Here is a 22446-nt window from a genome sequence, read left to right on the forward strand (position 1 = left end):
GAAAAATATTAATTGGTCTCAGACCATGGAAGAGCTCAAAAAAGATTTTGAAAATCAAGTAAGAGAAGTAGAGGAAAAATTGGGAAGAGAAATGACAGTGATGCAAAAAAATCATGAAAAACGAGTCACCTGCTTGCTAAAGGAGACGACCCCCCAAAAGCTTTTTTTTTTTTTAAAAAAAATAACACTTTAAAAAATAGACTAACCCTACATGGCAAAAGAGACCCAAAAAGTCAATGGGGAGAATAATGCCCTAAAGAGCAGAATTAGCCAGATGGGGAAGGAGGTCCAAAAGCTCAGTGAAGAAAATAATTCCTTAAAGATTAGAATGGAGCAGATGGAAGCTAATAACCTTATGAAAAATCAAGAAATTACAAAACAAAGCCAAAGGAATGAAAAAATAGCAGGCAATGTGAAATATCTCATTGGAAAAACAACTGACCTGGAAAATACACAGGAGAGACAATTTAAAAATTATTGGACTACCTGAAAGCCATGATAAAAAAAAAAAGAGCCTAGACATCATCTTTCAAGAAATAATCAAGGAAAATTGCACTGATACTGTAGAGCCAGGGGGTAAAATAGGTATTGAAAGAATCCACTGATCACCTACTGAAAGAGATCCCAAAAGGAAAACTCCTAGGAATATGGTAGTCAAATTCCAGAGCTCCCAGGTCAAGGTGAAAATATTGCAAGCAGCCAGAAAGAAACAGTTTGAGTACTGTGGAAATACAATCAGGATAACACAAGATCTAGCAGCTTTTACATTAAGGGATGGCAGGGCTAGGAATATGATATTCCAGAGGTCAAATGAGCTAGGTTTAAAACCAAGAATCACCTCCCTAGCAAAACTGAGTATAATACTTCAGGGGAAAAATGGTCATTCAATGAAATAGAGGCCTTTCAAGTATTCTTGTTGAAAAGACCAGAGCTGAATAGAAAATCTGACTTTCAAACACAAGAATCAAAAGAAGCATGAAAGGTAAACAGGAAAGAGAAATCATAAAGGCCTTACTAAAGTTGAACTGCTTGCATTCCTACATGGAAAGATCATATTTGTAACTCTAAAGACTTTTCTCAGTATTATGTTAGTTAGAAGGATTATATACATATCGAGAGAGGGTACAAGATGAGTTGAATAGGTAGGAATGATATCTAAAACAATAAATTAAGGGATTAAGGGATGAGAGGAATATATTGGGAGGAGAAAGGGAGAAAAGGAATGGGGCAACTTATATTTCATAAAAGAGGCAAGAAATAGCTTTGTCAATGGAGAGGAAGAGGGGGGAGGTGAGAGGGAAAGAGTGAACCTTACTCTCATTGCATTTGTCTTAAGGAGGAAATAACATGCACACTCTATTTGTTATGAAAATCTATCTTACAGTACAGGAAAGAAAGGGGGAAGGAGATAAATGGGGGTCGGGGTAGGGGATGATAGAAGGGAGGCAAATGGGATAATTAGAGGTAAACACTTTTGAGGAGGGATAGGGTCAAAAGAGAGAATAGAATAAATGGGAGGCAGGATAGGATGGAGGGAAATATGGTTAGTTTTTCACAATATGACTGTTACAGAAGTGTTTTGCATAACTACACATGTATAATCTATACTGAATTGCTTGGCTTCTCGGTGGGGATGAGTGGGAAGGGAGGAAGGGAGACTAGTTAGAATTCAAAGTTTTAAAGATGAATGTTAAAAATTGTTTTTACATGCAACTGGAAAATAAAACATACAGGCAAAATATACATAGAAATATATCTTGCTCTATAAGAAAATAGAGGGGAAGGGAATAAGAAAAAGGAGGGGGTATGATAGAAAGAAGGGCAGATTGAGGGAAATGATAACCAGAATGCAGGCTGTCTTGGGGTGGATGGAGGGGAGACATAGGGAGAAAATTTGGAACTCAAAATCTTGTGAAAGTGGATGTTAAAACTACAGATAGATAAATTATTTTTTTTTTTAAAAAGAAAAGACCAGAGCTCAACAAAAAATTTGAACTTCAAATACAAGATTCAAGAGAGGCATAAAAAAGTGAACAGGAAAGAAAAAAACAACAACAGTATGTTATTCAATAAGGACCAACTGTTTATATCCTCACAAGGGAAGATGATACTTGTAACTGTTGAGAACTGTTTTTATTACTGCATTTAGAAGGGTGTAAATGAAGATAAACGGTTTGGATATAAGTTGACTTTGATGTGATGAAAAAAATCTAAATGATTACAAGGGATTGTACCAGGAGAAGAGTAAAGGAGGAGGCAAACAAGGGTAAATTAAATCACATGAAGAAGATGCAAAGACCTATTCCAGTAGAGGGAAAGAAGGCAGATAAGCTTTATCTGAACCTTACTCTCATCAGATTTGGCTCCAAGGAGGAATAACATACTCAGGGATAGAAATCTAACTTACCCTACAGAAAGTACAAGAGGAAAGGGGAAAGAAAAGAGAGGGGGTGGACACAAGGAAAGGAAGAAGTAGTAAGGGAAAAGGGAAAGAAAGAGAAGGGACTGATTGAAGACAGGGCAGATTGAGGGAGGTGGTGGTCAAAAGCAAAACTCTAATGAGGAGGGAAAGGGAGAAAGGAGAAAGAAAAGCATAAATGGCGGAAATAGGATGGAGAGAAAGACACAGGTAATAAACATAACTGTGAATGTAAATGGGATGAACTCTTCCATAAAATGGAAGCAGATTAAACCGAGGGAAACTAGGATGAAAAGACAGATAGTAATCAAAACTGTGAATGCAAATTGGATGAACTCTTCCATAAAATGGAAGCAGATAACAGAGTGGATTAAAAACAATAATCCTATAAGAAACATATTTGAAGCAGAGGGATACAAACAGAGTAAAGGTAAAAAAAATGGTGTAAAATATATTATGCCTCTGCTGAAGTAAAAAAAAAAAAAAAGCAGAGGTAGCAATCTTGATCTCAGACAAAGCAAATGAAAAACAGATATAAGTAAAAGAGATAAGAAGGAAACTACATCCTGATAAAAGGTATCATAGTCAATGAAGTAATATCAATACTAAACATATATGAAACAAGTGGTATAGCATTCAAATTCTTAGAGGAGAAGTTAAGGGAGTTACAGGAAGAAATAATACAGCAAAACTCTACTGGGGGGACCTTAACCTCCCCCTTTCAGAAGTAGATAAATCTAACCACAAAATAAACATGAAAGTTAAGGAGGTGAATAGAATTTTAGAAAATTTAGATATCATAGATCTATGGAGAAAACTGAACAGGCATTAAAAAGGAATATACTTTTCTCTCATGTAGGTGTACATAGCACCTACACAAAAACTGACTGTGTATAAAGGCCTTAAAACTCAAAATCAAATGCAGAAAGGCAGAAATATTAAATACAGCTTTTCAGATCATGATGCAATAAAAATTACATGTAAAAAGATTAAAAATTAATTGAAAACTAAATAATCTAATCTTAAAGAATGAGTGAATCAAACAACAAATCATAGCAACAAGCAATAATTTTATCCAAAAGAATTACAATAATGAGAAAACATACCAAAAGTAATGGAATGTACTGAGAGGGATTCTTAGAGGAAGTTTTATATCTCCAAATGCTTACATGAATAAAATAAAGAAGACATCAATGAATGGGGCATGCAACTAAAAAAGCTAGAAAAAGAACAAATTAAAAATCCCCAATTAATTTCCAAAGGAGAGATGAACAAAATTAAGATTAAGAAAACTATTGAACTAATAAATAAAACTAAGAATTGGTTTGAAGAAACCAATAAAATACAAAAACCTTTTGTTAATTTGATTAAAATAAAAGAACAAAACCAAATTACCAGTATAAAAAATGAAAAGGTAATTTCATCACCAATGAAGAGAAAATCAAAACAATAGTAGCTATTTTGCCTAACTGCATGCCAATAAATTTGATTATCTTAGTAAATTGTATGAATATTTACAAAAATATAAATGGTTCAGATTAACATAAAAGGAAATAAAATACTTAAATAACCCCATTTCAGAAAAAGAAATTGAACAAGCCATCAATGAATTCCCTAAGAATTAGATCTATATAAAGGAGATAAGCTGGCATTTCCAATAAGAATGAGGGTGAAACAAGGATTTCCATTATCACCATTGTTATTCAATATAGTACTAGAAATGTTAGCTTTAGCAATAAGGAAAGGAAAAGAAATTGAAGGAATTAGAATTAGAATTAAAATAGGCAGAGAAGAAAGCTATCATGTTTTGCAGAGGATATAATGGTATACTTAGAGAAACCTAGAGAATGTTCTAAAAAATCTACTTGAAATAATAAATTTAGCAAAGTTTCAGAATATAAAATAAACCCACAGAAATCATCAACATTTTTTTATATGACCAACAAAGCCCAGAAGTAAGAGACAGAAAGAAAAATTCCATTTAAAGTTGTTGTAGATAGAATAAAATATTTGGGAATCTACCTGTCAAGACAAACCCAGGAAATATACGAACAGAATTAATTACAAAATATTTTTCATACAAATAAAGTTGGATCTAAATAACTGAAAAATATCAGTTGCTCATGGGTAGGCAGAGTTGATATAATAAAAATAACAATTCTGTGCAAATTAATTTACATATTCAGTGCCATACCAATCAAACTATCAGAAAATTATTTTATAGAGCTAGAAAAAAACAGTAATAAAATTCATCTGTAAGAACAAAATGTCCAGATTATCAAAGGAATTAATGAAAAGAAATGCAAGGGAGGGTGGCTTAGCCATACTAGACCTTCAATTATATTATAAAGTAGCACTCATTAAAACTACTTAGTACTGGTGAAGAAATAGAACACTGGATCAGTGGAACAGGAATAGGTACACAAGAAACAATAATGACTTCTGGGATAAGAACTCACTATTTAACAAAAACTACCAGAAAAACTGGAAAATAGTATGTAGAAACTAGGAATAGATCAATCTCTTATACCATATACCAGGATAAAGTCAAAATGAGGTACACAATTTAGATATAAAGGCCAATACTGTAAGCCAAATAGGAAAGCAAGGAATAGTTTACCTGTCAGATGTATGAAGAATGGAAGAAATTACGACCAAACAAGAGATAGAAAAAATTATGAAATACAAAGTGGATAATTTTGATTATATTAAATTGAAAAGGTTTTGGACAAAGCCAATGCAACCATGATTTGAATGGAAGCAGAAAGCTGGGAAAGATTTTTACAGTCAGTGTCTCTGATAAAGGCCTCATTTCTCAAATATAAAGAGAACCGAGTCAAATTCATGAGAATACAAGTCATTCCCCAATTGATAAATAATCGAAGGATATGAAGAAATTAAAGCTACATATAGTCATATGAAAAAATGCTCTAAATCACTATTGTTTAGAGAAATACAAATTAAAACAACTGTGAGCTACCACCTCACACCTATCAGATTGACTAACATGACAAAACAGAAAAATGGTAGATGTTGGAGATGTGGGAAAATTGGAATAGTAATGCATTGTTGGTGGAGTTGTGAACTGATACAACCATTTTAGAGATCAATTTGGAACTATGGCCAAAGAGCTAAAAAACTGTGTATATCCTTTAACCACGTTAGGGCTGTATCCCAGAGAGACCATAAAAATGGGCAAAGGGCCCATATGTACAAAAATATTTATAGCAGCTGTTTATGTGGTAACCAAGAATTGGAAATTGAGGGGATGCCCATCAATTGGGGAATGGTTGAACAAGCTGTGGTTTATGAATGTAATGGAATACTACGGTGCTATAAGATGATGAGCAGGTGTACTTCAGAAAAACCTGGAAAGTCTTACATGAACTGATGCTGAATGAAGTGAGCAGAATCAGGAGAACTTTGTATACAGTAACAGCAACATTATACGATGGCCAACTTTGATAGACGTAATTCTTCTCAGCAACGCAAGGATGTAAGACAGCTCCGAAAGATTCATGATTGAAAATTCTATCCACACTCCTAAGAAAGAATTATGGAGTCTGAATGCAGACTGAAGCACACTATTTGCTCTCTCTTTTTTTCCTTTTGTTTTGTTTCTTCTTTCTCATAATTCCTTTCATTAATTCTAATTCTTCTTCACAATACAACTAATGTGAAAATTTGTTTAATATGAATATATATGTAGAGCCTATATCAGATTGCATACTGTCTTGGGGCAGGGGTATGGTAGGGGAAAGAGAAAATCTAGAACTCAAATTCTTTTGGAAATGAATGTTGAAAACTAAAACTAAATATATATATACATATATATATATATTTATTTTGTTTTATTTTATTTTACATTTTTATTTGTTTATTTTTTATTTAACTTTTAACATTCATTTTCACAAAATTTTGGGTTCCAAATTTTCTCCACTTTTGTCCCCTCCCCTCACCCCAAAACACCAAGCATTCTAATTGCCCCTGTCACCAATCTGCCCTCTCTTCTATCATCCCTCTGCCCTTGTCCCCATTTTCTCTTTTGTCCTGTAGGGCCAAATAACTTTCTATACCCCTTTACTTATATTTCTTGTTTTCTAGCAGCAAGAACAGTACTCGACAGTTCTTCCTAATGCTTTGAGTTCCAACTTCTCTTCCTCCCTCCCTCCCCAACCCTTCCCTTCAGAAGGCAAGCAATTCAATATAGGCCATATCTGTGTAGTTTTGCAAATGACTTCCATAATAGTCCTGTTGTATAAGACTAACTATATTTCCCTCCATCCTATCCTGTCCCCCATTACTTCTATTCTCTCTTTTGATCCTGTCCCTCCCCATGAGTGTCGACCTCAAATTGCTCCCTCCTCCCATTGCCCTCCCTTCCATCATCCCCCTCACCCTGCTTATCCCCTTATCCCCCACTTTCCTGTATTGTAAGATAGGTTTTCATACCAAAATGAGTGTGCATTTTATTCCTTCCTTTAGTGGAATGTGATAAGAGTAAACTTCATGTTTTTCTCTCACCTCCCCTCTTTTTCCCTCCACTAAAAAGTCTTTTGCTTGCCTCTTTTATGAGAGATAATTTGCCTCATTCCATTTCTCCCTTTCTCCTCCCAATATATTTTTCTCTCACTGCTTGATTCCATTTTTTAAAGATATGATCCCATCCTCTTCAATTGACTCTGTGCACTCTGTCTCTATGTGTGTGTGTGTGTGCGTGTGCATGTGTGTGTGTGTGTGTGTAATCCCACCCAGTACCCAGCTACTGAAAAGTTTCAAGAGTTACAAATATTGTCTTTCCATGTAGGAATGTAAACAGTTCAACTTCAGTAAGTCCCTTATGACTTCTCTTTGCTGTTTACCTTTTCATGCTTCTCTTCATTCTTGTGTGTGAAAGTCAAATTTTCTTTTCAGCTCTGGTCTTTTCATCAAGAATGCTTGAGAGTCCTCTATTTCATTGAAAGACCATGTTTTCCCCTTAAGTATTATATTCAGTTTTGCTGGGTAGGTGATTCTTGGTTTTAGTCCTAGTTCCTTTGACTTCTGGAGTATCCTATTCCACGCCCTTCAATGCCTTAATGTGGAAGCTGCTAGATCTTGTGTTATCCTGATTGTATTTCCACAATACTTGAATTGTTTCTTTCTAGCTGCTTGCAATATTTTCTCCTTGACCTGGGAACTCTGGAATTTGGCCACAGTGTTCCTAGGAGTTTCTCTTTTTGGGTCTCTTTCAGGAGGTGATCTGTGGATTCCTTGAATACTTATTTTGCCCTCTGGTTCTAAAATCTCAGGGCAGTTTTCCTTGATGATTTCATGAAAGATGATGTCTAGGCTCTTTTTTTGATCATGGCTTTCAGGTAGTCCCATAATTTTTAAATTGTCTCTCCTGGATCTATTTTCCAGGTCAGTTGTTTTTCCAATGAGATATTTCACATTATCTTCCATTTTTTCATTCTTTTGGTTTTGTTTTGTGATTTCTTGGTTTCTCATAAAGTCATTGGCCTCCATCTGTTCCATTCTAATTTTTAAAGAAGGGTTTTCTTCAGTGAGCTTTTGAACCTCCTTTTCCATTTGGCTAATTCTGCTTTTTAAAGCATTCTTCTCCTCACTGGCTTTTTCAACCTCTTTTGCCAGTTGAGTTAGCCTATTTTTCAAGGTGTTATTTTCTTCAGCATTTTTTTGGGTCTCCTTTAGCAGGGTGTGGACCTGCTTTTCATGCTTTTCTTGCATGTCTCTCATTTCTCTTCCCAGTTTTTCCTCCACCTCTCTAACTTGATTTTCAAAATCCTTTTTGAGCTCTTCCATGGCCTGAGCCCATTGGGTGGGCTGGGATACAGAAGCCTTGACTTCTGTGTCTTTCCCTAATGGTAAGCATTGTTCTTCCTCATCAGAAAGGAAGGGAGGAAATACCTGTTCACCAAGAAAGTAACCTTCTATAGTCTTATTTTTTTTCCCTTTTCTGGGCATTTTTCCAGCCTGTGACTTGACTTCTGAATATTCTCTTCACACCCACTTTGCCTCCAGATCCGCCCAGCCAGCCCTTGGGGTCTGATATTCAAATGCTGCTTCCCAGCCTCAGGGCTTTGGGTGGGGGCAGGGCTGCTATTCAGTGTGAGATTAAGTTCAGGTGCTTAGGTGGGGACAGGGCCGCCACAGGGGACTCAGTTCCCTCAGGGGGTTTATGTGGAGACCTTCAACAATGGATCCAGGCTCCTGCCTGCTTTGGGAGTCCCTGTCCGCTGCCACCCCCGCTGCTGCCTTCTGAGGGGGCCTGAGTTATGGGGGACCCCACTCCCCTCTCGGCAAGCCGAGAAGACCCTCTCACCAACCTTTGGGGCCCATGGGTGGAGGGACCTGTGCTGCTGCTGGAGATTCTGTCCCTGAAGCCTGCTCAGATCCGCTCCTCTCGGTGCCGCATGGCCAACACAGGGCTGGGCTTGGCTCTGGGTCTGCAGCGGGAAGGACCTTTCGCGAGAGGTTTTCAGGTCCCTCTGGAACAGAAATCTCGTCTGCTCCATTGTTCTGTGGCTTCTGCTGCTCCAGAATTTATTGGGAGTTCTTCTTTACAGATATTTTATGGGCTGTGGGTTCGGAGCTAGGAAGAAAATAAATATTTTTTTAAAAAATAAAAATGCTGGGGGGTGGAGCCAAGATTGCAGAGTAGAAAGACACATATATGCTGCCTTTCCCCACACAGCGCATAAAATACCTGTAGAGAGGGGCTCTCAACAAATTCTGGAGCAGCAGAAGTGGAGAACAACAGAGTGGAGGAGATTTCCAGTCCAGGGTCACCTGAAAGGCCAGTGGGAAATGTTCACAGCAGAGCGGAGCCCAGCCTAGCTTGCAAACAGCCCTCGGGTGTGGAATCTCCAGTTGCAGCAGCAGCGGTTTGCAGATTCCTCAACCCACAGGCGCCAAAGGTCAGTGACAGGGTTTTTTCAGCTGGCCAGGAAGGGAAAAGGGCCTTTCCATAGCTCTGACCTCAGGCAGCAGCCGCATCCATTGTTGGATCGTAAAACCCCTGGGGGCACTGAGCAGCCCATGCTTACCTCAGCCCTGTGTAGAGGCCTTGCAGCAGTTGATCTTTATCTCACACTGAATGGTGGCCCTGCCCATGCAGCTTATCTGAATCTCTGCCCCCAGTGCTGGCTTGGAACAGGTGGAGGCCAGGTGGCTGGGGAGAGGAAACTGCTAAGATTCTGGACACAAAAATCTCTTCTGCTCCCAGATCAGTGTACACTCTTGATTGTGCCACCTTGAAGGAACTGAGATCTTACAGATTCCCAGAGTATACCCTACTCTTGACAAAGGACCCAAAAGTCAAGTAACTGGTTGGGAAAATGCCCAAAAAAGGGAAAAAAAAATAAGACCAAAGAAGGTTACTTTCTTGGTGAACAGATATCTTCTCCCATCCTTTCTGATGAGGAAGAACAATGCTTACCATCAGGGAAAGACATAAAAGTCAAGGCTTCTGTATCCCAAACATCCAAAATAAATATTCAGTGGGCTCAGGCCATGGAAGAGCTCAAAAAGGATTTTGAAAATCAAGTTAGAGAGGTGGAGGAAAAACTGGGAAGAGAAATGAGAGAGATGAAAGAAAAGCATGAAAAGCAAGTCAACAGCTTGCTAAAAGAGATCCCAAAATATGCTGAAGAAAATAATACCTTTAAAAATAGGCTAACTCAACTGGCAAAAGAGGTTCAAAGAGCCAATGAGGAGAAGAATGCTTTCAAAAGCAGAATTAGCCAAATGGAAAAGGAGGTTCAAAAGCTCACTGAAGAAAACAGTTCTTTAAAAATTAGAATGGAACAGATGGAGGCCAATGACTTTATGAGAAACCAAGAAATCACAAAACAAAACCAAAAGAATGAAAAAATGGAAGATAATGTGAAATATCTCACTGCAAAAACAACTGACCTGGAAAATAGATCCAGGAGAGACAATTTAAAAATTATGGGACTACCTGAAAGCCATGATCAAAAAAAGTGCCTAGACATCATCTTTCATGAAATTATCAAGGAAAACTGCCCTGATATTCTAGAACCAGGGGGCAAAATAAATATTGAAAGAATCTACCAATCACCTCCTGAAAGAGATTCAAAAAGAGAAACTCCTAGGAACACTGTGGCCAAATTCCAGAGTTCCCAGGTCAAGGAGAAAATATTGCAAGCAGCTAGAAAGAAACAATTCAAGTATTGTGGAAATACAATCAGGATAACACAAGATCTAGCAGCTTCCACATTAAGGCATCGAAGGGCGTGGAATAGGATATTCCAGAAGTCAAAGGAATTAGAACTAAAACCAAGAATCACCTACCCAGAAAAACTGAGTATAATACTTCAGTGGAAAAAATGGTCTTTCAATGAAATAGAGGACTTTCAAGCATTCTTGATGAAAAGACCAGAGCTGAAAAGAAAATTTGACTTTCACACACAAGAATGAAGAGAAGCATGAAAAGGTAAACAGCAAAGAGAAAGCATAAGTGACTTACTAAAGTTGAATTGTTTACATTCCTACATGGAAAGACAATATTTGCAACTCTTGAAACTTTTTTCAGTATCTGGGTAGTTGGTGGGATTACACACACACACACACACACACACACACACACACACAGCACAGGGTGAGTTGAATAGGATGGGATCATATCTTAAAAAAGTGAAATTAAGGGGTGAGAGAGAAATATATTGGGAGGAGAAAGGGAGAAATGCAATGGGGCAAATTATCTCTCATAAAAGAGGCAAGTTAAAGATTTTTCAGTGGAGGGAAAAAGGAGGGAGGTGAGAGAAAAACCATGAAGCTTACTCTCATCACATTTGACTAAAGGAAGGAATAAAATGCACACTCATATTGGTATGAAAACCTATCTTACAATACAGGAAAGTAGGGGACAAGGGGATAAGCAGGGTGGGGGGGATGATGGAAGGGAGGGCAATGGGAGGAGGGAGCAATTTGAAGTCAACACTCTTGAGGAGGGTCAGGATCAAAAGAGAGAACAGAAGCAATGGGGGGCAGGATAGGATGGAGGGAAATATAGTTAGTCTTGCACAACATGACTATTATGGAAGTCATTTGCAAAACTACACAGATATGGCCTATATTGAATTGCTTGCCTTCCCAGTGGGGATGCGTGGAGAGGGAGGGAGGAAGAAAAGTTGGAAGTCAAAGTTTTAGGAACAACTGTTGAGTATTGTTCTTCCATACAACTAGGAAATAAGAAATACAGGTAATGGGATATAGAAATTTATCTTGCCCTACACGACAAAGGAGAAGATGGGGATAAGGGAAGGGAGGGATGTTAGAAGGAAGGGCAGATTGGTGATAGGGGTAATTAGAATACTTGGCATTTGGGGGTGGAGGGAGGGGAGAAATGGGGAGAAAATTTGGAACTCAAAATTTTGTGGAAATGAATGTTGAAAACCTAAATAAATAAATTTAATAATAAAAAAAATAAAAAATGTTTTTTCTCATTGTGGTTTTGAGCCATGGAGAGAGATCATAAATTCTCGTAAAAATAAGTAATTTTTGAAAATTAAAAAGCAGCCATGGACTATAAAATCTAATTAAAGCCATTGTCATTAATTAGGCACTAAAAGGATATTCTTCAAAATTAAAAGGATATAAATTGCTACTTTCTTCCACAGTCACCAAGTCAGGAGCTCAAAAAAGTGACTTACATATTCTACTTCCAGGAACTAAGATGGTAGAGTAAGCAGTAAATTGCCACAACTCTCCAATACTCACCTCTACTAAACAACCATAAAATAGTGCCCCCAAATAAATCCTGGAACAGCAGAAACAGCAAAAACACAAGGGGATGTAGGGGGCAGGAACAATCTTTGAACCCAAGAAACTTGGAAGATTTGCAAGAAAAGTTTATATCCCTTGGGTAAAAGAGGAGTACAGCACAGGATAGGAAGCATCACAGCAAGCCAGCAACAAGCTTCATGCCAGCAAACCAGTAGTAGAACCTGAGCCCCACTGCTGTAGAACATGAAAACAACAACACCAGGACCCCATTCCTCCTCAGACCACCTCCCCCCCAACCCCCCGCCTCACCATAACTGGAAGAATGGGCAGACTCCAGCTCTGAGAACTACCCATATGCTTCAACATAGCTCCAGACAAAGAGGCAACCTTCAGCAGCCAGACCTCCATGTGCTTCACTGTATCCCTGGGCACAAAGATTAATGCCAACCCTATGGGTGCCCAAACAAACAGGCAGCTGCGAAGCCCCTGCCATGTGCTTCAGCATAGCCCTGGACAAACAGGCAGCTACCAGTAGGCAGACCACTAGATACCTCAGTGCAGTCCTTGGGAAATGCAGAAGGACCCCATCTGCCTCAGCACATACCAAACCCCACCAATAAGATCTCAGTTCAGCACTGGGTAAGCTGCCAGACCCCTATGTTTGCCAGTAGCACCAGAAACTTTCCATGCCACCTCCTCAGCACAGCACTAGACAGAGGGATCCCAAGTGCATTCCAGGGCAGCATCAGTGCAACACCACGTAAACAGCCAGGGCCTACAGCCCTTGGCACAAGAAGCCTGAGACAATGCCTTTACCAACTGGGAAGTAGAGCTCAAATTTAAAAGAAAGAAAAATGACTAACAAAGAAGAGCAAACAACAACAAAAGAATCTGGATATAGAAAGTTATTATAGTCACAGGGAAAATCAAGACACAAACTCTGAAGAGGACAACAATCTCAAAACCCCTATGGGCAAAACACCAAAGAAAAACAGAAAGTGGTCTCAAGACCAGAAAGAACTCATGGAAGTGCTCATAAAGGAGCTTAAAAATCACATCAGAGAGGTAGAAGAAAAATTGGGAAAAGAAATGCAAGAGAATCATGAAAAAAGACTCAACAACTTGGCAAAGAAAACAACTGCTTAAAACATAGAATTGGTCACATGGAAAAGAAGATACAAAGATTCAATAAAGAAAACAACTTCTTAAAGAGAACAATTGTCCAAACGGAAAAGAAAGTACAAATCCTTACTGAGGAAAACAACACCTTAAAAAGTTAGAATTGGGCAAGTAGAAGTTAATACTCTGTAAGACATCAAGAACCCATCAAATAAATTCAAAAGAATGAAAAAATGGAAGAAAATGTAAAATACCTCATGGGAAAAACATAGATAATAGAAAATGGATCCAGGAGAGACAATATCAGAATCACTGGGCTACCTGAAAGTCATAATCAAAAGGAGGACTTGGATAGTATCTTTCAAGAAATTGTCAAGGAAAACTGCACTGATATACTGGAACCAGAGGCAAAATAAGCATTGAAAGAATCTGTCAATCACCACAGGAAAGAGACCCCAAAATAAAAACTCCAAGGAACATTATAATGAAATTTCTGAACCATCATGTCAAAGAAAAAAACTACGTGACCAGAAAGAAACCATTCAAATACTGGGGAGTCACAATCAGGATTATAACAGGACTTGGCAGCTGCAACATTAAAAGACTGGAGGTCATGATATTCCAGAGGGCAAAGGGGTTAGGACTATAATCAAGAATCCCCTATCAGGCAAATTTAAGTATAGTGCATCAAGGAAAGAAAAATGGTCATTCAATGAAATACAGGGATTTCAAGGTTTCATAAGAAGATGAGAACTAAACCAAAAATTCAACCTCCAATAAAAGGAAAAAGAAAACATAAGAGATTCAGTAGAACTAAACTGTTTACATCCCCACATGGGAAGATGATACTTGTAATTCTTTAAAAAAATGTTTCTCTAATGGTACAGCTAGGAGAAACACACATAGAAAGAGGGTACGGGTATAAGAGAATGTGAGGAAATGACATAAAAAAGAATTAAGGGATGAGAAAGAGTAGTGCAATGAGTGCTAAAGGAAGGGAGAGGTAGAATGTGGTGAATTATTTCATATGAAGAGGCACAAAAGACTTACTACAGTGTAGGGGAAGATGGGCTATGGGTACTGCTTGAAACTTACTCTCATCAGTATTGGCTCAAAGACAGAATAAAATACCAAATATCCAATCAGATGAATATAGAAATCTATCTTACCTGTCAAGAAAGTGGGAAAGGAGGAGATTAAATAAGTGGGGTGGGAGGGACTGACAGCAAGGAGGTTACATCAAGGGAGGTGGTAGACAGAAGCAAAACATTGGTGATGTGGGAAAGGGTGCAAGGAGAGGGGACAAATAGGAAGAAGAATAGGGTGGAGGAAAACACACAGGCAGTAATTATAACTATGAATGTGAATGGGATGAACTGTCCCATAAAATGGAAGCAGATAGTAAAAGAGTATACTTAAAAGAGATAGCAAAATTCGACAAATGCTTCAGCTAACATTCTGGGAGGCTGCTGATTGAAAGAGAGGTACTGCTTTGCTGACTAGCTGGGAAAAAAGTTATAGGGAGAGAACTGAATTCTGCCCTTGCATTAAATTTCTGCTTTATTAATAGCTTGACAATAGAGAAACACTTTCATTTCTGTCTCTGGTTTGATAACAGAGAAAGCTTTGCATCTGTTTTGATGTAAGAAGCTGAAAACTAATTAGAAAAAGCAGTGTTGTTTGAGTGCTTGATTGGATAAAGCAGTTCTGTTGAGAGAGCCAACCCAAAGGGTTTTGCTGTGAACCAATCCAAAGGGTTTATGCTGTAAGAGGCATAGTTATTTGATAAAAACTGCCAGGAAAATTGTAAAGCAATCTGGCAGAAGTTAGGCATAGATCAATACTTTATGCTACGTTCCACTTATATATGAATGTGTCTTTAACATTAAAGAGCAATCTATTTTTTAAAAATGAGATGAAAAACTGATCTTATACCTCTCACAACTATGGGTAGGAGATCTTAACTAAACAAGAGATAGAGGCAATTTCAAAAGATAAAATGAATAACTGATTACATGGAACAGAAATCTCCTTATAAACAAAATTAATGCACCTAAGAAAGAAGGGAAGCTGTCAAATGGGAAAAACAAATCTTTGAATCAAATTTCTCTGGCAAGGGCTTGTTATGTATCTGAGATATATAATTAATATAAAAATTGAAATGTTATTACCTGAGAGCTGAAAGATGAAAAGACAGGAATAATTAGGTCTCAAAAGAAGAATAGCAAACTATTTAGCAAATTATTTAACAACTATATGAAAGAAGGTGAAAATTACTAATAATTAGAGAAATTCAAATCACAACTCTAGTTGCTATCTTCCTCAAACTCAGCTTCTCCACAACTGACATTTCTGCCACTCCCCCGCTTACTTCACTGCCTTTGATACCATAAATGAAATCCTAGTAATGGTCAGAAATTCATCTTTATCATATGAGGTATTAAACTTAAGAAAATCCACCCTTTTCAGTTATGAAACTGTCACGACTCATTCAACCTTCACATGATCTCCAAATAGTTATCTTTAATTAGGTCTATTTTTGCTTTTACTTTGTCTAAGATTAGGATTGTTTCTCCTGCTTTTTTGACTTCAGTTAAAGCATAATACATTCTGCTCCAGTCCCTTACATTTACTCTGTGTGTATGCTTTTGCTTCAAATGTGTTTCTTGTAAATAACACATGGTAGGATTTTGGAGAGCAATTTGAAACTATGCCCAAATGGCTATAAAACCATGCATATTCTTTGACCCAGCAATACCACTACTAGGTCTGTATACGAAAGGAATCATAAAAATGGGGAAAAGATTCACATGTACAAAAATATTTATAGCAGCTTTTTTTTTTTTGTGGTGGCAAAGAATTGGAAATTGAGGGGATGCCCATCAATTGAGGAATGGCTAAACAAGCTGTGGCATATGAATGTAATGGAATACTATTGTTCTATAAGAAATGATGAGCAGGTGGGCTTTAGAAAAACCTGGAAAGACTAGCAAGAATTGATGCTGAGTGAAGCGAGCAGAACCAGGATAACATTGTACAGAGAAACAGCAACATGGTGCAATGACCAACTTTGATAGACTCAGCTCTTCTCAGCAATGCAGTGATCTAAGACAATTCCAAAAGATTCATGATGGAAAATGATACCCACATCCAGAGAAAGAACTTTAAGTCTGAATACAAATTGAAGCATACTATTTTCTCTCTTTTTTTCTTTCTCATGGTTTTTCCCTTTTGTTCTGATTATTTTTTCACAACATGACTAATGTGGAAATATATTTAATATGATTGTACATGTATAGCCTATATCAGATTGTTTGCTGTCTTGGGGTAGGAGGGGAGGGACAGAGAAAACAAATTCGAATTCAAAATCTTATAACAGTAATGTTGAAAACTATCTTTACATTAAATTAGAAGAAATAAAACACTATTAAGTGGGAAAAAAAATCAACAGGCCTTGGCAGTAGGTTGGAGATGGAAGGTGACAGAGAATGAAGAGGTAGGGATGACTACTATTTTTGAACCTGGGACACTGAAAGGTTGGTGGTCCCTTCAACAGTATAGGAAAGTTAGGAAGAGGGGAGTGTTTAGTAGGTAATGATAATGAAATAAAATCACAAACTACCCACACCTGCTCATTCTGTGTAATTCAGTCTCTCCCAATTAAAATGAAAAAGATGTGGATTTACTCACTGGCCAAGTTTTTTATTGTCAGAATTCCCAGACTTCACATTTTCATGATTCATTGTCTACCATTTTTTTTATTACCTTGATTGTTGCTAGAAAAGGGTTTTTTCCCTTAATTTTTACAAAATCATGTACTTAATAATTTTTTGCATTTGTCGAATAGATAAAAATGAATTTCCCCTCTGAGATAAACATATCATACTCTTTTACAAAAAAAAAAGATGAAATAATGAAAAGCATGGAAAATTCTATGTGAACTGATGCAATAAAATAATCAGAGCCAAGAAAAAATACACACCAAGACTTTAACAATGTAAATGAAAATACACCTGAAAAACAAAAAAACAACAACAAAAATGAGTGTTGTAAATTTAGAAAGAATAAACCTAGCTCCAAAGAGATAAGAGAAGATATTCCTTTATCCACCCTTTTGCAGAGGTGGGAGGCTCATGAATGAGGTACATTGCAAACATTTTCAGACTTTTTCAATGCACTGATCAGTTTTTTTGATCTCTCTGTCTCTTTCTCTCTTTAAAAATATTGGTATATGGAATGGCCCTCTAGAAGATGGAGGGATAGTGGAGGAAATTTTGGCAATGTTAAAAATCAAAACATATATATGTGTGTGTGTGTGTTTGTGTATGTGTATACACACACACACATATAGGGGCATCTAGGTGGTGCAGTGGATAGAACACCAATGCAGGAGTCAGGAGGACCTGAGTTCAAATCTCACCTCAGACACTTGATACTCACTAGCTGTGTGACCTTGGGCAAGTCACTTAACCCCAATTGCCTCATCCTGGGTCATCTCCAGTCATCCTGATGAATATCTGGTCACTGGATTCAGATGGCTCTGGAGGAGAAGTGAGGCTGGTGACCCTGCACAGCCTTCCCTCATTCAAAACAAGGTCAAGTGCAAGTCATGTCATTATTTCTCTGACGGCATGGTCTCCTTCGGCAACGAAGGACAAACACGCAGTTACACACATACACATACTGATAGATGTATGTCTTCCACTGTTAGAGATTTGAGGTTTCATGATACACTTCATGTTTGCAACTGATGTGATTAGAAAACTAGTATCAGTAGAATAGAAAACATGATGCATTTTATGCATATTAATAAAGAAACGACCTGTGGAAGTCAAACACCCCTTGCATTACAAGAAAGAGTCTTGAACTTTTTAAATTTTCATTTAAATTTTGTTAGGAAGTCTGGAGCTATTAATTAATCTATCTTCCAATACACTGTTTAGGACAGCGGTTAATGAATGATGCAAATAGCCAATGGCTGAACAGCTCTGCTAGTAATTTATTTGTTTTTCTTCAGTAAAGTTGCATAAACCAAAACCTCTTCCATTATCTTTCAGAATCCTGTCATCCCCCTTGGATAATTAACAGCAGGACATGCACATCATCTTTCAAGATATCTCGAGGAGTACCAAATGAACTAAACTGGAAGCTACTCCTGGCCAACTTGCTTCAGTAATCAAAGGCTCATGATCACATTACACAATCAGTGATATAAAATAGTAGAGCTGGATAGAGATCTAGTCCAGTCTCCTCATTTTAGAGATGAAAAAGTATGTGGCTTGGTAGAGGTCATGTAGGCAGCCAGTTGTAGAACCAGGGCTAACCCTTCAAGTCTCTTAACTCCTGGAACAAAGATACATAAAGAACAAGTTCAAAGTATCACAGGGGAAAATATGATTCAAGTTTAATAAGTGATTCTCTACCTTTCTTCAGAGTTATTAGGCACAGTTTTGGCCCTAGAGGGACAAGGTCAGTAGAGATGGAGAGACAGATCATTTGCATCAAAAGATAAAAAGTAATACAAATATAAAGACGGGGTTCACAGAACATACTACTCACAGTTATATTTAAGGAGTGGCTAGTGATTATAATACTGGACTTGGAGGAAGACCTGGTATCAAATCATGACTCAGATATTTATTTACTTGGAGCATGACCCTGAGTAAGTAATTTAACCTTTCTGGGTCTCAGTTTCCTCATCTGTAAAATAAAGTAGTTGGGTTCAATGACCCTTTCTGCTCTAAATCTGTGATCCCATGATTCTATAAAGTTTTAATGTGCTAACAAGGTATTAGTATCCTGTTATTCTTTTTACCAAGTATGAACACTTCTCTGAGTCAGAAGGGAGTAAAGGAGGAAAATAAACAAACAAATAAGCCATGGCCTAGCAGAGCTTCCTAAGGGATTCATGAACCATATAGTTCCTAGACCCACTATGCACTCTAGAACATAAAAGTAGCAGCTGCCCTCTCAAGACTTAAATTCTCTATGGAAGAGTAACTTACAGTGGAAGCTATACAAGGTAGCACATGCTTAGGGCTAAAAGAGTGGGATGAATAAATAGTTTTACAGGGGCTCAGAACTAGAAAGTTGAAGACTGGTGCAGCACGGGAACACTTCATGGAGTAAGAACAAATTGAGCTAGACCTTAAAGAAAGAATATGACACTTTCAGATAAATAGAAGAGTATAAACAGGAGGGAAAGGAATTTCAGGAAGAGAGAATGATGGAACATAAATTTCCTTTATATTATTTGACTCTGTCCCTTAACTATACTTAACAAGTACTTGTTCACATTTTTATTGAATTTGAATGTTTCATAATTTTCCAAGAAGAAAAAAAGGTAAATGGGGCTCTCAGTTAATTTCTTTTCTCCTAATGGATCAGAGGCCCTTAGTAGTAAAGCAATCACAGGATCACAGATCTAGAGTTGGAAGGAATCTCAGAGACCATCTAGGACAACACCCTCATTTTACAAATTTTGAGAAGAGTGTAGATCAAGAGGTCAGTGAATTTGTCCAGAAGGGGCATGTAAGTAATATGTATGATGTAGAGTTTGAACCCAGGTCTTTCAGCTCCAAAAGTACTATACTGTCCTATTTTTCTAAGCTTTCCCTAACTTGGATTAACCTTTCTTAGCCCTTCCAAGCCTATCAAACAATTGACCAACTATAAAAGAAAGGGAAGAAATCTCTGAAAACACTTTAATGCTCACCAGGAATTTAAAAGAACTGAAGATTCTAGGAATCTTATCAATTTAAGAATCCTTTTGTGATGCGACTAAATAATTTCCTAATTATTCTTTTAAAAGTCACACTTATTGTACTGTGCACTTTCCTGTTTAGAAAACACCAATATTTGAAGAACTGTAGAATGCAGCTGAAAGCTGACCACCAGGCAGTGAATTTTTGGCCAAAATATTCTAAGGCATGGGTCTGTGATCTGAATTATTAGTTGGAAAGATGATGACTTGAAATATTAAAGTATATATAATGCACTTTTACCTGTGATATTTCTAAAGACCATTATGTTGTTTCTGTTTCTTCTCGTCTTTCTCCTGCCCTGTGATCATTTACTGTTTTTTTTTTATAATTTTCTCCCCCCTCTACTTTCCCATTGAAGTTTCTTTTCCCCCTTTATACTCTTCTAACCAGTCTTTCCTTCTCCTCTTCGTGGTCTCTGTTGCTATCTTCCTGCCTACAGCTAAGTTATAGGATTGTGACATCATCAATTGCCAAGCTTCTCTATGTTTTTTCTCCCTCCTCCATTATCTTTCTCCTTGGATACTTTAGTGAATTTGCATATTATAAACTTACAGGTGAAAATGAAAAAAAAATTGATAAGATGAACTCAGCTCTAGCTACTCGGCCATAATTCTTGGAATCTCAGACTATTATGGCTAAAGGAGTGCTTAGAGAACATTTAATAAAATTCTGTCATTTTCCAGAGATGAAAATTTGGACCCCAAAGAAGTAGTTTACCCCCGATCACAAAGCCAGACAAGGGTTCAAAACCATGGGGCAATAAGTAGTTTTCAACCTTTACCATTAAGGGATCTACTCTTTATTCCAATGAAGAACTTGGTGCCAGCATTTTTCCACCTTCCTCCCAATTATTTTTCAGGAGGGAAGGAAGAGTTGCCAAAAAAAGCTTCCTTCCATGATCTTTTCCTGAAGGAAGAGGTTTGTGAGCTTTAAGGATGTGAGCATAACAGTAGGTTTGGGAGTGAGGATCATCTAGATCAAAGTTGAATGTTAAATAAGATCTTAACTATTATGTGTAACTGCTATGAGGATATCCATCATATATCTACATTCTTTTAAATACATTCAGTCACCAAGCCTTACTCATTATTCCTTTGAAATCAGTCTCTTATCTGGGTTTTTTTTCTCCTCTCTGTCCTAAATATCAAATTCCAGGTGAAACCATTGTCATGTTGCACCTGGATTACTGACACTGAGATAGCTTCTGACTCAGTCCTCTTGCCTCTAAGTTCTTCCCACTTCCAATCTCTCAGCTGCTAACCTATTCCATATTTCACTAAAAAAGTTTAGACCACCTGCCAAAAACTCCCTCGTCACCTCTGACTACAAATTTAAGTTATATAACCTCAACTGGGCCTTCACAGCTGCAAAGCAATCCTTTTATACCTCCCTAATTAACTCACTATCTCATTCACCATAGCAGCTCTTCCAAACCTTGTCATCCTTCCTCAACCTTCCTATGGCTCTTCCTTCCCCTACTCTAACCTGATAATATTCCCTCATATTTTACTAGGCCAGCTAGGTGGCACATCTAGCACCAGGCCTGGAGTCAAACATATTTAAAATTCAAATTCTGCCTCAGATGCTTACTAGCTGTATGTCCCTGGTAAAGTCACTTAACTCATTCAACTCAGTTTCTTCATCTGTAAAAAGGGAATAATAATAGTACCTAATAATTGTAAAGTGCTTAGTACAATGCATGGCACATAGTAAGCACTATATAAGTGTTAGCTATTACTATTACTAAAAAAATAGAAGTCTTTTGCCAAGGGCACCCTCTTCTCCTCTACTCCTCTTCTCATATCACCCTAAGGTCTTATGTCACTATCTTCATTCTATCTTACAAGAAGGGGTGGCCCTTCTCCATGCCAAAGCCCAAAACAACATGCATAAGTGATCCTATTCCATTCTGTTTTCTCCAGCAGATAGCCCCCTCTATTATCCCCACTCTCATTTATTTTTCATCTCTCCCTGCATGCTTCTTCTGTATGCTTCCACACTGCCTATGAAAATGTGTATGTGTCTCCCATCTTCAAAAACTCTCATTCCCTCTTATCCAATCAAGCCCTTTCATTTCTAACTTTGTAACATCTCTCATAGACACCCCTTTCTCTCCTTTGAAACTACAGCCATCCTAGTGCAGGCTGTCATTACCTCACACCTGAATATGACAATAATCTGCTGGTTGTCTCTGATTCTAATAGTTTGATTTTTATTATTTAAACTAGTCATACTAGAACCTTCCAATCAGATTGGTTCCCTCACTATCCCTGAAACTCAATGTTTCTAACTTCCCTAAGACTCTAAGAATACTACTATCCCCCTAAGAACACCAGTCAAAACCATGCCCCCTCTACTTCTTGTATATCCTAGAACTTTCAACAATGTCTAGAC

General features: G+C 37.6%; 2 protein-coding genes across 2 annotated transcripts in view; both read right to left on the reverse strand.

Annotated features, from left to right (window-relative positions):
• The window catches only part of CDRT4 (CMT1A duplicated region transcript 4), a 37311-nt gene extending 16907 nt beyond the window's left edge, over nucleotides 1–20404 (reverse strand). Inside the window, exon 1 of the mRNA XM_072640951.1 lies at nucleotides 20293–20404. Coding sequence (XP_072497052.1) covers nucleotides 20293–20314 — 22 coding nt within the window. The 5' untranslated portion in view covers nucleotides 20315–20404. The remainder of the gene's footprint in view (nucleotides 1–20292) is intronic.
• The window catches only part of TVP23C (trans-golgi network vesicle protein 23 homolog C), a 128974-nt gene that overhangs the window by 13501 nt on the left and 93027 nt on the right, over nucleotides 1–22446 (reverse strand). The gene's annotated exons all lie outside the window — the stretch shown is intronic.

This window comes from Notamacropus eugenii, chromosome 2 (assembly GCF_028372415.1).
Source record: "Notamacropus eugenii isolate mMacEug1 chromosome 2, mMacEug1.pri_v2, whole genome shotgun sequence".
NCBI classification, from domain to species: domain Eukaryota; kingdom Metazoa; phylum Chordata; class Mammalia; order Diprotodontia; family Macropodidae; genus Notamacropus; species Notamacropus eugenii.